The sequence below is a fragment of the Hemiscyllium ocellatum genome, chromosome 10, assembly GCF_020745735.1.
Source record: "Hemiscyllium ocellatum isolate sHemOce1 chromosome 10, sHemOce1.pat.X.cur, whole genome shotgun sequence".
NCBI classification, from domain to species: Eukaryota; Metazoa; Chordata; class Chondrichthyes; order Orectolobiformes; family Hemiscylliidae; genus Hemiscyllium; species Hemiscyllium ocellatum.
In genome coordinates this window covers 74,120,698-74,134,898 of record NC_083410.1, presented here as the reverse complement: position 1 = coordinate 74,134,898, position 14,201 = coordinate 74,120,698, and the positions used below count along the sequence as shown (strand labels likewise).

At 41.5% G+C, this 14,201-nt stretch overlaps 1 protein-coding gene across 2 annotated transcripts in view; it reads right to left on the bottom strand.

The window, feature by feature from the left end:
• acat2 (acetyl-CoA acetyltransferase 2) overlaps positions 1-14,201 on the bottom strand; it is a 111,442-nt gene that overhangs the window by 943 nt on the left and 96,298 nt on the right. For both annotated transcript variants that reach the window (XM_060830988.1, XM_060830989.1), the window contains exon 8: positions 9,497-9,607. In XM_060830988.1, the coding sequence (XP_060686971.1) occupies positions 9,497-9,607 (111 nt within the window). The remainder of the gene's footprint in view (positions 1-9,496; positions 9,608-14,201) is intronic.

Sequence of the window (14,201 nt, the reverse complement as noted above, 5' to 3'; positions counted from 1 at the left end):
AGGTTGGTTGTTGTGCTCTACAGCTGCAACTGTATCAGTTCTACAGAAACTGCAAATTCACCAATTGTAGGATTATGTGGATCTGCAATAGTGGATGCAACCAGAGATGTCCAGTAGTGAAAAACAAACTATTTTTTTTAACATGTTATTGGATTTGGGTGCTTAGCAACGAACCATGACAGGTGTCAGATCTCTCAGTGAGAGACCATTTCTGTAATACAAATCACAACTCCCTGACCTTTACTATACGCATGGAGAGGGATAGGAGCAGATGGTATGGGAAAGTATTTAATTCGGGAGGGAGAATTCCAATGCAAGAACTGGGGCACTTAAATTGGGAACAGATGTTCTCAGGGAAATGCATGACAGAAATGTGGAGGTTGCTTAGGAAGCACTTGCTGATAGTGCTGGACAGATTTGTCCCTCTGAGGCAAGCAAAACGTTGAAAGAACCTTCAGTAACAAGGGATGTGGAACATCTAGTCAAGAGGAAGAAGGAAGCTTACTTAAGGTTGAGGAGGCAAGGATCAGACAGGACTTTACAAGGTCGTAAGGTAGCCAGGAAGGAACTGAAGGATGGACTTAGGAGAGCTAGAAGAGGGCATGAAAAAGCTTTCGTGGGTAGGATTAAGGAAAACTTAAGTGAGGAACAAGAAGATGGCCAGATTGAGGGTAGGGCTGATCAGGGGTAGTAGAGGGAGTCACCTGGAGTCAGGCGAAGTAGGAGAGATCCTGAATGAATACTTTGCTTCAGAATTCAACATTGAGAAGAACCGTGACACTTCTGAGGACAGCGTGAAACAGACTGATATGCTAGAACAGGTTGATGTTAGGAAGGAGGATGTGCTGAAAATTTTGAAAAAAACGAGGATAGATAAATCTACTGGGACAGACAGGATATATCCTAGGTTACTATAGGAAACAAGGGAAGAGATTGCTGCACCCTTGGTGATGATCTTTGCATCCTGACTGTCCACTGATGACAACGATTAGAAGGGGGCAAGTGTTATTCCCAAATTACACACCACTGAGTCTAATATCAGTGGTGAGCAAAGTATTGGAGAGGATTCTGACAGACAGGATTTATGATTACTTGGAAAACCATAGTTTGATTAGAGATAGTCAGCATGGTTTTGTGTGGGACAGGTCATGCCTCACAAACCTAACTGAATTCCTTGAGGATGTGACAACACTCACTGATGAAGGTAGAGCAGTGGATGTGGTGTATGTGGGTTTTAGCAAGGTGTTTCCTAAGGTTCTCCATGGTAGGCTCATTCAGAAAGTAAGAAGGCATGGAATACAGGAAATTCTGAGTGTCTGGATATAAAATTGGCCCATAGAAGACAAAAGGTGATGGCACATGGAAAGTATTCAGCCTGAGGATCAGTGATCTGCAGAGATCGATTGTGGGAACTCTGCTCTTTGCCATTTTTATAAATGACTTGGATGAGGAAGTGGAAGGGTGGACTAGTAAGTTTACCAATGACACGAAGGTTGACAGAGTTGTGGATAGTGTGGAGATATGCTGTAGGTGGCAACAGGGCATTGACAGGATGCAGAACTGGGTTGATAAGTGGCAGATAGAGTTCAACCTGGATAAGCGTTAAGTGATTCACTTTGGAAGGTCAAATTTGAATGCAGGACCCAAGTTTAAAGGCAGGATTTTTGGCAGAGTAGAGAGTAGAGTAGCTCTTTATTTGCTATTTCTACCATATATAACTGATTCTATAAAAATGAGTAAATGTTCCTCCAGGTCAGGAGTGCTACACGGACAGCACAAACCACACAACTGTACACTGCATTAAGTGCATAAGAAGTGCAAAACACGCAAGTTACAGTGTAATGGAAGAATGATAAATAATAGCCACTTTTCTAGCATTAATTCAAAGTTGTGCAAAGAATTTCAGATGGGAAAGAGTCCAATCTTTGGACTCAATGAACTCTCTGTAGAATGTAGTGAAGATGGGGTATGGGAGGTGGGCTTTCCTCAGCCTGTGCAGACTCTGCTGGGCTTTCTTGGCAATGGAACTGGTGTTAAGGTTCCAGGTAAGATTCCCCGCCAGGAATACCACAAGAAATTTGGTGCTCTTCATGATCTCCATGGGAGAGCTGTCAATGTCCAGCAGACAGTGGTTGCTCTGTGCCCTCCTGAAGTCGTTCAGAGGCAGGTTGTTGGCTCTGCACCAATCCGTTAGACACCGCACCTCCTCTCTGTATGTTGAATCGTTGTTTGTGCTGCTGAGACCCACTACAGTCGTATCAACAGTGAACTTGATAATGTGATTCGGCCTTTGCATAGCTGCACAGTCATTTGTCAGCAGGGTGAACAGCAGTGGACTGAGCACATGACCCTGCGGGGCTCCGTACTTAGTGTGATGGTGTTGGAGATGTTGTTCCCAATCTGGACTGACTGAGTTCTCCCTGTAAGGAAGTCCAGGAATCAGCTAGAAAAGCAAGTATTTAGACACAGCAGACTCAGCTTTCCAATCAGATGCTGAGGAATGAAAGTGGTAAGTGCAGAACTGAAGTCTATGAACAGTCGTCCGACGTAGGTGTCTTTCTTCTCCAGCTGGGTGAGGGCCAGATGGAGGGCGATGGAAATGGCAAAATCTGTTGAGCATTTGGGTCGATACATGGATTGCAGGATGTCCAAAGAATAGGGTAGCAGGGTCTTAACATATCTCATCATGAGCCTCTCAAAGAACTTCATGATGATGGGTGTAAGCGCAACAGGGTGGTAGTCGTAGAGACAGAATGTTGAAGACTCCTTTGGCACGGGGACAATGGTAGCGGTCTTGAAGCATGTTGAAACTATGGCACAAGTCAGGGAGATGTTGAAGAAGATGCCTGTGGGAAGATCCGCCAGTACATCAGAGCATCCTGGAGAACCCTGCCAGGGATGTTAGCTAGTTCAGCAGCCTTACGTGGGTTGACTCTGCATAGTGTCTGCAGAGACTTTGCAAAGACTCTACATGGCCAGAGACATTTTCCCCATGGCGGAAATGTCTACCATGAATGGGCATAACTTTAGGTAATTGGAGGATGGTTTAGGAGGGATGTCAGAGGTAGGTGCTTTACACAGAATGTGGTGGATGCATGAAAGGCTCTGTCAGCAGTGATAGTAGAGTCAGATATATTAGGGACATTTAAGTAACACTTAGATAGGCATATGGAAGATAGTACAATGAAGAGTATGTAGGTTGGTCTGATTTTAGAGTAGGGTAGAAGCCCAGCATAACATCAAGGACTGTGCTGTACTAGCGATGTTATCTGTGTACTGCAGAACTTCAGGACACTTCAAGTGTCTTGAAGGACTTGTGCTTTGGAAGTGTCCTCAGATGTATCAGCTCCAGGTCAGGATTTTTAAACTTCATAGGCAGCAGGAAGGATCATATGGTCAACCCTCAGGCAGGGCCTATCCAAAAGAATACAAAAAAGCAGGAAATGCACAAGATCTCAGGGTATATAACAGTGATTTGATTTGATTTATTGTAGTCACATGTACCTAAGTACAGTTGTGTATGTGTTCAAGCTTCTCTATCTTCTGCCTGACAGAACAGAATGGAAAAGAGTACGACCAGAGAGGAAGGGGTGTTTGATGATGTTGGCAGCCTTTCCATGGCAACAGGAAGTATAAATGTAGTCCATGGATGGGAGGTTGCATACCATGATGGTCTGGGTTGTGCACACAACTTTCTATATTTTCCTATGGTCCTAGATGGAGCAGTTACTGCCAGACCATTATGCAACCAGACAGAATGCTTTCTATAGTGCACCTGTAAATGTTGGTGAGGGTCCTTTTGGGTATGTATTCAAGGATGAAAGGAGTGCAGTGCAATCCAGTTATGGCACTTACAAACATGGAGTGCACAGGATGTTACAGTGAAAAGTAAAAATGAAGCTGTCATAGGAGATTCCAGAGTCGGGGAAACAAAGGATTTTTGTAACGTCATTGAGAGTTCTGCATGGTGTGCTGCCTACCTGGCACAATGGAAGGAGAAGGACAATATCAGAAAGGGTGAAGAATACTTTGTGGGTGGAGTGAGTCAGATGTTGCACTGAAGCCAATGAAATAGCATTGAGGTCCTATTGATGGATTTTCAGGAATTAAGAAGCAGATTAAAAAATACGAGTAAAAAATGAGGTCTGCAGATGCTGGAGATCACAGCTGCAAATGTGTTGCTGGTCAAAGCACAGCAGGCCAGGCAGCATCTCAGGAATAGAGAATTCGACGTTTCGAGCATAAGCCCTTCATCAGGAATAAGGGCTTATTCCAGATTAAAAAATACAACTTGCTTCTCCAAGTGCCTTTTGCCAGCTGGGGTAAAAATAGGAAATAGGACCAATGCTGGAAAAGCACAGGACCAATGCTTGAGATAGGGTGCAGAAGGGAGGGTTTCAGATCCTTGAAGAATTGAGACCAGTTATGGAACTGGATGAACCTATTCAATGAAGATAGGTGCAACTCAAAGGACTTGGACTTGGAGAGGACTTTTTAAAAATTCACTCATGGGATGTGGAACACACTAGCTGGGCTACCATTTATTGTTTGGGCCTCAGAATTACTCATCCAGCACCTTTATGACTATCTCACCATCTAGGGGCCTGTGGATAAGCACTTGGCTAAGCAGGGTCATCATATTTTTATATTAGTAATGAAAAAAAGCAGGAAATGGCATGAAGTAGAATGTTTAGATCAGATCAGCATGAGCTGGTTAAAGCACAGCAGGTTAGGCAGCATCCAAGGAACAGGAAATTCGACGTTTCGGGCCAGAGCCCTTCATCAGATCAGATCAGCATGACTTTCAATGCAAGAAGAAGGGATCTATTCAAAATAAAATGAAACCAACAACTGATAGAAAAATAGGTGATCTTCAAGGAAGAGATGCATCGGGTACAATTTAGGTATATTTCATTAAAGGGCTAAACCAAAAACAGGGCTTCTTGAATGGCAAGGAAGATAGAGATTACACTGAAACAAATTAAAACACAGTATACAAGTGAATGTGTCAAGTGAGAACTAGATCAACACTTAGATTCAGAGGGGAGGTGAAGAGAAAAAGTAGACTGGCAGGGGAAGAATATGAGAATAGAATTGAAGCTAATATAAAAGGCAACCCAAAAATCTTCTACAGGTACCTACATAGTAAGTGTATAATAAGAAGTGGAGTAGGGTGTATTGGTAACAAAGTGTGTGACACACTTTTGGACCATGCAAATGTGATATCTTTATTCAAGAAATGGCTCAGGCTGGTCGAGCAACCACATGCCAGTAGGTTTAACAGCAATAGTAAAGTTCCAGAAACAATACTCAGGACAAAAAAGACTTGGAGAGGTTGAAGCTTGGAAAAGTTAATAAAACATAGAACATGACAGCGCAGTACAGGCCTTTCGGCCCTTGATGCTGCACCGACCTGTGAAACCAATCTGAAGCCCATCTAACCTACACTATTCAATTCTCGTCCATATGCCTATGACCATTTAAATGCCCTTAAAGTTGGCGAGTCTACTACTGTTGCAGGCAATGCGTTCCACACCCCTACTATTCTCTGAGTAAAGAAACTACCTCTGACATCTGTCCTATATTTATCAGCCCTCAATTTAAAGCTATGTCCCCTTGTGCTAGCCATTGCCATCCGTGGAAAAAGGCTCTCATGTCCAACCTATCTAACACTCTGATTATCTTATATGTCTCAATTAATCGCTTCTCAACCTTGTTCTCTCTAACACAAACAGCCTCAGGTCCCTCAGCCTTTCCTCATATGACCTACCCTCCATACCAGGCAACATCCCAGTAAATCTCTTCTGAACCCTTTTCGAAGCTTCCACATCCTTCCTATAATTCAGTACCAGAACTGTACGCAATACTCCAAACATGGCCGCACCAAAGATTTGGAACCATGATCTACTAACAAATGCCTTCTTGACAACCTTATCAACCTGAGTGATAACTTTCAAGGATCTATGTGCCTGGACACCAAGCTCCCTCTGCTCATTTACATGACCAAACATCTTACCATTAGCCCAGTATTCTTGTTACTCCTTCCAAAGTGAATTACTTCACACTTTCCCATATTAAACTCCATTTGACACATCTCAGCCCAGCTCTGCAGCTTATCTATGTCACTCTGTAAGCTACAACATCGTTCGTCACTATTCACAATTCTACTAACCTTATTGTCATCCGCAAATTTGCTAACCAATCCTTCTACACTCTCATCCAGGTCATTTATAAAAATGACAAACAGTGGACCCAAAACAGATCTTTGTAGTATACTACTAGTAACTGAATTCCAGGATGAATATTTCCCATCAACTACCCATCAATCTTTTTTTAGCTCGCCAATTTCTTATCCAAATGGCTAAATCACCATCATTCCCATGCCTCTGTAGTTTGTGCAAAAGAGAACCTTAACGCTTTACTGAAATCCATATGCACATCAACTAGTTTACTCTCGTCCACCTCAAAGAACTCTATAAGGTTTGTGAGGCATGATCTACCATTCACAAAACCATGTTGATTATCCCTAATCAACTTATTCCTCTCTTGATGATTATAAATTCTATCTCTTATAACCTTTTCCAACACTTTACCCACAACTGAAGTAAGGCTCGCTGGCCTATAATTTCCAGGGTTGTCTCTACACCCCTTCTTCATTAAAGGAAAAACATTTGCTATCCTCCAGTCTTCTGGCACTCTTCTTATTGACAGTGCTGACATAAAGATCAAAACCAAAGGCTCAGCAATCTCTCCCCTGGCTTTCCAGAGAATCCTAGGATAAATCCCATCTGGCCCAGGGGACTTATCTACTTTTACATTTTCCAGAATTGCTAACACCTCCTCCTTATGTACCTCAATCCGATCTAGTCTGGTAGCCTGTATCTCAGTATTCTCCTTGACCACACTGTCTTTTTCTGGAGTGAAAACTGATGAAAAGTATTCAGTTAGCACTTCTCCATCTCCTATGACTCCATGCAAAACATACTACTACTATGTTTGATTGGCCTTAACCTTATTCTAGTCATTCTTTTATTCCTGATATAGCTATAGAAAGCCGTGGGGTCTTCCTTGATCTTGTACGCAAAAGACTTCTCATGTCACCTCCTGGCTCTTCTTAGCTCTCTCTTTAATTACTTAATCCTCAAATGTAGATTGGAATTTCAAAATTTGCCATTGATACAAAACATGGACAAGTGGCAAACAGTAAGGATTACATGAATAACCTGCAGTATAACACAGGTAGGCTAGCAAAATGGGCAGCTGGAATTTAATGTCAAAACATATGGCAATGAACAACACAGCAGGTCAGGCAGCATCCAAGGAGCAGGAGAGTCAATGTTTCAGGCGTAAGCTTGATTGAAGGGCTTTATGCTCAAAACATTGACTCTCCTGCACCTTGGATGCTGCCTGACCTGCTGTGCTTTTCCAGCAATGTCCTAGTGGCATTATCGCTAGACTGTTAATCCACCATAGCAGATAGTACAATTTGAACTCTGTAAAATCTGGAATGAAGAGTCTAATGATGACCATGAATCCATTGTCAATTGTTGAAAAAACCCAACCAGTTCACTAATGTCCTTTAGGGAATGAATCTTGCCATCTTTACCTGGGCTGGCTTACATGTGACTCCAGATCCATAGCAATATGGTTCACTCTTAACTGCCTTTTGGGCAATTACGGATGGCAATAAATGCTGGCTTGGCCAGCAACGCCCTCATCCTGTGAACGAATATAAAAAACGCTTTTCAAGTTTGATCTCTAACATCTGCCGTCCTCACTTTTTTTCATAGCTAGAATTTACTCTGAATCTAATTTAATACATAGAAATGCAAAGTGATACATTTAGCAGAAGGGATTGGAAAAGGCAAAAGATTATTCAGGGACCGAGGGACCTGGATTGCATGCACATAGATCTTTAAAGATTAGAAACAAAAAAGTTGCAAATGCTAGAATTCAAAGTAGACAACTAGGAGGTTAAAAGCAAGGCAGCATCAGGAGGTTGAGAAGTCAACATTTTGAGTGCAACCCTTCTTCAGGACTCAAAAAGGGTTATACCTGAAATGATGACTTCTCCATCTCCTGGCTTGCTGTGTTCTTCTAGCTTATGTTTGTCTACTGTAGATCTTTAAATGGCAGTTCACATAGCAAATGGGATTTAGGGCTTCATAAAACAGAGACACTGAGTGTAAAAACAAGGAAATCATGCTGAACTTTTAAAAATGCCTGGTAAGGCTCCAAGTACACCCAATTCTCATCACAAGGCTCCAATTTATAAAAGATGTGAAGATCCTTGAAAGATACGAGGGGAGATTTACCAGAATGATTCAATATCCATAGATTTTTGTTGCAAGATTAGGTTGGAAAAGTTGCTTTTGTCTTCTTGGCTTAAAAGAACTTGAGGGCAAATTTGATGGAAGTGTTTGATTTGATTACGACAGATTTGGATATAGACAAAAAAAATTGTTCCCATTAGTTAGTCATACAAGTGCTAAGGACACAAGAAATGCAAAGTGAATTTGAGAAGGAATCTTTTGCACAGTAAGAGGTAATGAAGAGAACATACTGCTTCTGAGTTTGGAGAAAACAGAAATAATCAACAATTTCAAAAGGAAAATGGATGGGCATTTTAATTAATTAAATCTGAGACTGACTGGATTGCATCATGGAGAACCAACATGGACTCAATGTGGAAAAAAAACAATTCCTTGCTGTAAATATTTCAATGATTCTAAATTAAAGCAAGGTGTTTCCCTGTGCAGTCCGCAGCATAAACTCCAATGCATAATCTGGGCTCCATTAGCTAAACACAATTCCATCTGGACAACTGACCTCAGCCATTAAGAAGAGAGCTGGTGACAAAAAAAGAGTAATTTCTTCTCTCTGATACCATCCTTGATTTAAAAACAATGTATGAACATGAGGTGGCTTTGTTGCAATACCCCAATTTTAAAAGTCAGCCCGACTCTCAGATGAAGAAATAGCATTTGATTGAGGGAGAGAACAGAGGACAGTTAATGATCTTGCAGCCATTCTCCAATATGGTCTGGCACCTTCTAGGAGCAGTCATGGAAAGTCGAGAACCTGAGCAATAGATCAGATATAAAAAGATCTTAAACATCCAAAGCTAAAATTATTATGCAATGGAGCTGTGATATTCTCTGATGTTTTGGACAAAAAAATACATCAGGGTTGCTTGAAAGAAGAGTCTGTTTTTGACACTGGCAACGACACTCCCTCCATATTTCATGGAGCTTGTTGCAGCTGACAAATCAGTAGCTACTAAATGAGAGGCATAGATGACTTAGGTGGCAATCTTTAAGGGAATACACAGTGTACAGGCTGCAGACTGTAGAGAGATCATGACACAAACGCCTTTCAACCTGCTTGAATATATAGCTTCTACAATTCTTGTACAATTCTTGGTTTCTAAAATATGCTTTTTCCCAAGTACGCCATCTCAGTTAGTATTAAAATAATTTTCTTTTCTACATCTCACCTTTTCTGGGTTTAAACCAAGTTCCTTGACAACAGCAATTGACTGTGCAGCGAAAGCTTCATTAATTTCAAACAGATCAACTTCATCCAATGTCCAACCAGCTTTATCCACCTAGTAAATTTAGGATGTCAGTAAATTAAACCATGGTTTAGCAGTAGTTGAACATAATTTGTATTCCACCAGACTTTGAAAATATTGAGGATTATAATAATATAAAAACAAATCTCTTGTTGCAACGTCTTGTAGATTCGTTTGTGGGAATACTTGAATGGCAAATTAATTATCATCATGGGTGATAACAGCAAAAAGGTGATAAAATCAGTATATATAGTACAGGAGCAGAATTAAGCTGTTGGAAGAACTATTTTCACAACGTCACATCTCTTATTCTCAGCTACTTGTTTCTTGACCAAAACACCAAGCCAATCACAGAGTGTGTGACAGAAACGTTAAATCAAGACAGGTTGGTGTGCACACAGCTCATGGAGTTAAGAAACTGGACAAGAAGAAATGTATACTTACAAACATATATTGAGTTGCAAATGGTCACAGTGATATACAGTCTTTTTTGCGACTATATTAGATTCTTGATTTTGTTGGTAACAAATACAAGGGTAATGTTAATTGACTAGTAATCCTAAGGCACTGGGGACAAAAGGTTCAAATTCCACTGTTGTAGCTGATGCAATTTAAATTATATGCATTAAAAAATCTGAAATTAAAAGCTTGCCTCAGTATCAGCTACCCTGAATTCATTGTTGTAAAAATCTGATTGACTAATGCCTCGAGGAAACGAAACATGTTTTAACTAGTCTGGCCTACGAATGAGCCCAAACCAAAAACAACGTGGTTGACTTTTATATGCCTTTTGAAAGCCTGTCGGCCAGTAAGTGATTATAAATTGCTGCAAGGTCAGAAACAAATGAAACTGGATGAACCACCCAGCTGTTATTTCACCTGTGAAATAACTCACCCTTTATTTACACGTGGAAAATCCTTGACACTGATCTAACTTCCTTAGAGCCAGCTCTCACAGTGAACAGAACCACTGACACTCCTTTTATATGTCAGCTAGGGCACCGATTGGAACAGATTTGATAGCCCAAAAAAGGGAATTCATATTCTATGATGTCTACTTGGCTGATCTTGTTACAATCACTACATTCCTCCCCCTGTTATTCTTCTTGTTTTGTAGCTGCTCCTCCAACTCTGCCTGTAATACAGGTAGAGTGTAATGCATAGTGGCTTACATTTTGCACCTGGAGCATCTCAAAAGAAATTCATTCTCTTCTTCAGGCGGCGGATTCCACCTGGTCCATCTCAAATTCTGAGATATCTTCAACGCTTGATGGATTGGGAAAGCCCACAGGTTCTGGAACAGTTGGAATATCAGTGCAGGTGCTAGAGTATGTTTTGCCCACACATTGTTTGCGAGTTTGCAGCTTTCAGGATCATGTGCTTTCACGTGCTTGTTCAGGATCATCACACCTACCCCAACTTCATATGGCACTGGATCTGACTTCACATCGACCATGTCTCTTACCCATGCAGAATCACTCTCCTGGTTCCTACATAAAACTTTGTTCCCTGAAGTAAACTGTCTCTTCACCGTACAGAGTTTTATGTCCGGCATTGGTGTTCTTCATGTGTTTTGCCCTCCTGTGACCAGAAGAACCATCCAAAATAATGAACTTCTGATGGACAATAATAAACTTACCATGGACAATGATTAAAGCATATTGGGAAATAGAACCCAGCCTTGACCAAAGTGACTGCTAATCTACATTCCGCAGCATCCAGATAGGCTGCAGCTGTTATAGACAGTTTGCCATCTACTTTAGAACAGAGAACATAGAACAATACAGCGCAGAACCGGCCCTTTGACCCTCGATGTTGTGCCGACCTGTGAACTATTCTCAGCTCTTCCCCCTACACTATCCCAAAATCATCCATGTGCTGATCTAAGGATTGTTCAAATCTCCCTAATGTGACTGAGTTGACTACATTAGCAGGTAGGACATTCCACACCCTTACCACTCTCTGCACAAAGAACCTGCCTCTAACATCTGTCTTAAATCTATCACCCCTCAATTTATAGTTATGCCCTCTCGTACAAGTTGATGTCATCATCCCAGGAAAGATTTTCACTGTGTACCCTATCTAATCCTCTGATTATCTTGTATGTCTCTATCAAATCTCCTCTTAGCTTTCTTCTTTCCAATGAGAACAGACCCAAATCTCTCAGTCTGTCACTCCAGACCAGGCAGCATCCTGGTAAATCACCTCTGCACCTTTTTCAATGCTTCCACATCCTTCCCGAAATATGGGAATCAGAACTGTACACAATATTCCAAGCGTTTTGTATAGTTGCAGCATGATATAGCGGCTCCGGAACTCAATCCCTCTACAAATGAAACCTAACACACCGCATGCCTTCTTAACAGCACTATCTACCTGGGTGACAACTTTCAGGGATCTATGTACATGGACTCCAAGGTCCCCCTGCACATCCACATTAACAAGTATCTTTCCGTTGATCCAGTACTCTGCCTTCCTGTTATTCTCCCCAAAGTACATCACCTCACATTTAGCTACATTGAACTCCATAACTTGACAGCTGCAGATCCTGAAATACTTGAAGTTGGACTTGAATGGGACAATGGAATGTCCCCGCGAGACAATCGGGAACAGCAAGTCATTGGCTAGTACCCTTATTTGTAGGAGGCTGCATACACCCAGCACCTACCATAATGGACATCTAAGGGCCACCCTGTCATCAGTGTGACAATACCTGGTTGAGTCTGATTGATCAGAGAAATCGAATCTGATCAATCCATTGGCAGATCATCAAGACCCTTCCAAAAGGGCACAAATACTCGGAAGAAAAATAATCGTAGCAAAACCCGACTCAGTGCAGTAACTCAAGAATAACCACCAAATCGAAAGACACCTTCAAGATAATTGATATAAAAGAAGACATCACCACGCGGAGCCTGGCCAAGTTCATACAAAATTATGTTAAAGCATTGGATAGTTTGCAGTGTTTTTCATTAGTTTATGGTATTTCTAATATTAATTGTGTTCAATAAATGAATATTATTGTTTATAAGAGTCGACTCACAGTTCCTTTGCTAAATATAAGAGTTTAAACGCACTGTGTGGCAGGTACAACACTTCTCCACTCAAGGTCTGAGAAGATTAGATTTAACTCTGCATGTGGAGGCTTCACCCATTAGCAACTCTGCTGGCGTTATCCCTGTAGTTGCATGAGGTGTAGTCTGATAATCAAATAGGAACTAGGACAGTTTGGTATTTAGTGAAGCTGTGAGCTGTTTCTTTAAGCTTTAAAGTTTAGACTGCTCTTTCTGCCGGAACATTGAATGCTTGATGGCATGGAGCTGTCCTTGTATGATAAATACCATTCGATTTTGGAAATACTCAAATGCCCTGCTGGTAAATGATGGCCCATTATCTGCGACCAACACTCCCAGGAATTGCAAAAGATGCAAGCAAGTTTTCTATCTTCATCGCTGTGATTGTCAAACAAACTCTATGCACGTCCAGCCACTTTGAGCAGGCGTTCACAATGACAAAGAACATTGAGCTCATAAATGGACCTGCATAGTCGATGTGTAACTGATTCCAAAGTTTACCCAGCCATTCTCACGAATGTGGATGAGCGGTTGACAATAATTTTTGCAACTATGTCTGCATCCAATCCTGGCCACCAGGTATAATGTCTTGCCAACATCTTCATTTTGGAAACCCCTGGATGATCCTGGTGGAGTTCTTGCAGTGACCTTTGCTCAGGTCAATCACTGTAGCTTCACATAGTAATATATTGGCCTCTACCATGACCTGATCTCTCCAGGTCCAAAAAGGTTTCAATTCTTTGGCTTTCCCCATCACCACCAGCTGTTTCAGTTTTGCCAGCAGCAAACCTTTCTGCGTCCAAAGCTTGATATTGTCATCTGTGACTGCAAATGTATGCACAAAATTTAAAACCGAACAGACTCTTCCAACAGCAGTACCACCAGCAGTTCATCTGCTAATGGGAGGCAGTTCAATACATTCACATTTGACATTGGACTTCCAGATGGTGTTCCAACCTGTATTTATATGCACTTAGTATTACAGCCTACCTGATTCTACCTGAACCTATTAACAGCACTGACTTTAAGTAGACCTTCCAGAGATTTTTGGTCCATAATATTACAAACCTGCGACTGTAAAAGTATTGGTAGAACATCCTGACTCCAAATATGACTGTCAAAACTTCCTCTCTGTCTGGGGGCATACTTTTTGTCCTGCATTAGCCAAAGTCCTGGATGTGTACTCTATTGAGCATTCCTCTCCATTGGGCCAGCTATGAGCCATACAAGAGGTCATCGCATTTCAATACCAGATCTCACTCAAGATCATAGTATGAGGAGGATAGCTGTTTCTTCACTTCTCTGAAAGTTAAGGCTTTGCTTTGCATCCATTTCCAAGTCTGACCTTTTTTAAGAGTTGATGCAAAAGTGCCATAATGGAGGCCAGGTTATGCATGAACTTTCCACAATACTTCACCAGCCCAAAGAAAGACCTAAGTTCCAGGAGAGATGTGGGTGCCAGGACTCCTTTGATCACTTTCATTATATTTTCCAATGGGTGTAACCCAATCTTATCAACTCTGTAGCCCAAGTAGTTCACTTGGGGTGCCTGG